The 2055-nt window shown below is 31.9% G+C and overlaps 1 protein-coding gene across 1 annotated transcript; it reads left to right on the top strand.

Annotated features, from left to right (window-relative positions):
• LOAG_11735 (hypothetical protein) lies at positions 1-1919 on the top strand (the record flags this gene model as incomplete). The annotated part of the gene is made up of 3 exons (XM_003147253.1): positions 1-172; positions 942-1077; positions 1769-1919. Coding segments are annotated over 3 exons (459 nt in total), but the record flags the coding sequence as incomplete, so codon positions are not given.
• Between the last annotated feature and the right edge of the window lie 136 nt (positions 1920-2055).

Here is a 2055-nt window from a genome sequence, read left to right as displayed (position 1 = left end):
ATGAAAGATTTAAAATCATGCAATGGTGAAGTTTCTTTCATTCTTCAGAATACACCATTTCTATCACCGCAAGGGATAGTACCGAATTTTGCATTGGAAATGCTAATTAGGTTAATGTATACCAGAATGAATCAGTTGTTGTTTTATGTCGATGAACTTGATATCGTTGAAGGTTTCTAATTACAACTTTTACGTCCAATACACTGACTATTATCTCGCAAGCTAGTTTTGATAAATTTTTTTCTTTTTTTTTAAACTTTGAAAGATTGAAATCCAAATATGAATAAATATGGAACATTTTAATGTCATTTTAGGAATTAATTTGCTACTTTTCAACGAAAACAATGAATACTTTTAAAAAGTAATGTACTTGCAGATTGCAAAACAGACATGAAACTATCGTTGCAAACAATTTCTGGTATCATAAATGGTAGCGAAATGTCGAATTGGCAAAAATCCTTTTTGCAGAATGCATTGCTTCCAAGTTGAATTTAACATTTAAATAATATAATTAATTATTAAGAAAGGACGAATATATATTAATGAAGGTGGGAAGAAGAGAAGGGGTAGAAGTACGAGCCTTCGGGAAAAGTCTCGAAAAGACCGAGAAAGGTGTGAAAAGCTGGTTAACCTTTTTGATAATACAGCTCCATGGAGCTCCCTTTTGCTAATATTTTACCTTGAGTTTAGACGTTTTTGTGTTTGCTTCGTATTAATGCTGTTCTAATCGTAATAACTCCTCTCAAATGCCTTATCATTGAATTGTCTTATCATCGATTGCCTTATCAGAGAATAATTCAAAGTTAAACATTTGTGACAAAATATTGATGAGATGCTAAAACTACAAAATAATATAGTATTGAAAGCTACATAACTTTCACATAATAAAATTGATGGATTTATTATCTGAAGATATTCATTAAGTATTTTGCTGTTTGCAGTGATTGATGCAAGCGCAAAATTACCTTCGGGAATTCTTCGAGGTCATGTTACTGTATTTGGACAGTACAAGGAGTGCATGTTAGCCAGACAGCAATTACCGAATTCCACGCGTGTTATCACTGGTAGTTACATAAGGTATGTGTATCTTTTCATTTTCGTAATGTTTATGCTATCATTTAGTGATTGATTATCGATTTGAAATTCATAGACATATTTGTTTTTTTGTAAACTTTCTGAATCATCTCGTACAAAATGCATCAAAGAGCTAAGAATGCTGCATACTGCATGCATGCATTCAAACATGTACCTGCAATTACTCGCAAATATAATGCGATTTTAGTGCAACTGTATTTCCATCTCGATGTTGCAAAAAATTTGGTTCTTTTTTCTTTCGTAACAAGATAGAGCTTTCTCACAGCTGTATCGAAAATTTATACATAGGATAAAGCCTTTACAAATTAGTTACCGAATGTATGCAAATCTCTCACCATTCAGACAGAAGCATTTTTAGATGATTTGAAGAGTGACTCATCATTTTAGGTGTGAGAAAGCATTTTATACTTTTTTGTGTAATGTGATGAATCGTTTATCTAGGAAATACTCTGTACAATGAATGCTTTAACTGCTTTAACATAATTCTCTTCGGCTTTTCGATATTAGCAATTTTGTTTATCTCGTTGCACTTTGCACTTTGCACCTTGCACTTTGCACTTTGCACTTCATTATTTCTTTTTTTTTCCTTTCCTTACTTTATTCACTCTTAATTTCTCTTCAATGATTGTAAATAAAAAAACAGTCATCAGTACCAGATGGAATGCATTTTCAGGATCTTTATTGATAAAGAGTTAAGGAATCACAATACAACAGATGCTTGCAAATTCAGTGGATACAGTCTCGACAATCCATCATTTGACGTTTGTCTACCCTCATCATGTGACCATTACAACACGCTGATGACGCTTAGTCGTTCACGTAACGTGCTTAGCATACTTTTCTTTCTTGAAAATCTTCAAAATTTCATTTTGTTTTAATCGACATTTTCATTAATCAAAACGCTAAGAAAAACCAAATTCCATTTTGGTGTGAAATTTTTTTTCCAATTATTTTTATTCA

Source organism: Loa loa (assembly GCF_000183805.2).
Source record: "Loa loa unplaced genomic scaffold supercont3.273, whole genome shotgun sequence".
Lineage (NCBI taxonomy): Eukaryota > Metazoa > Nematoda > Chromadorea > Rhabditida > Onchocercidae > Loa > Loa loa.
Note: the sequence above shows the minus strand (reverse complement) of the source record. Positions and strands in the feature narration are given on the sequence as shown.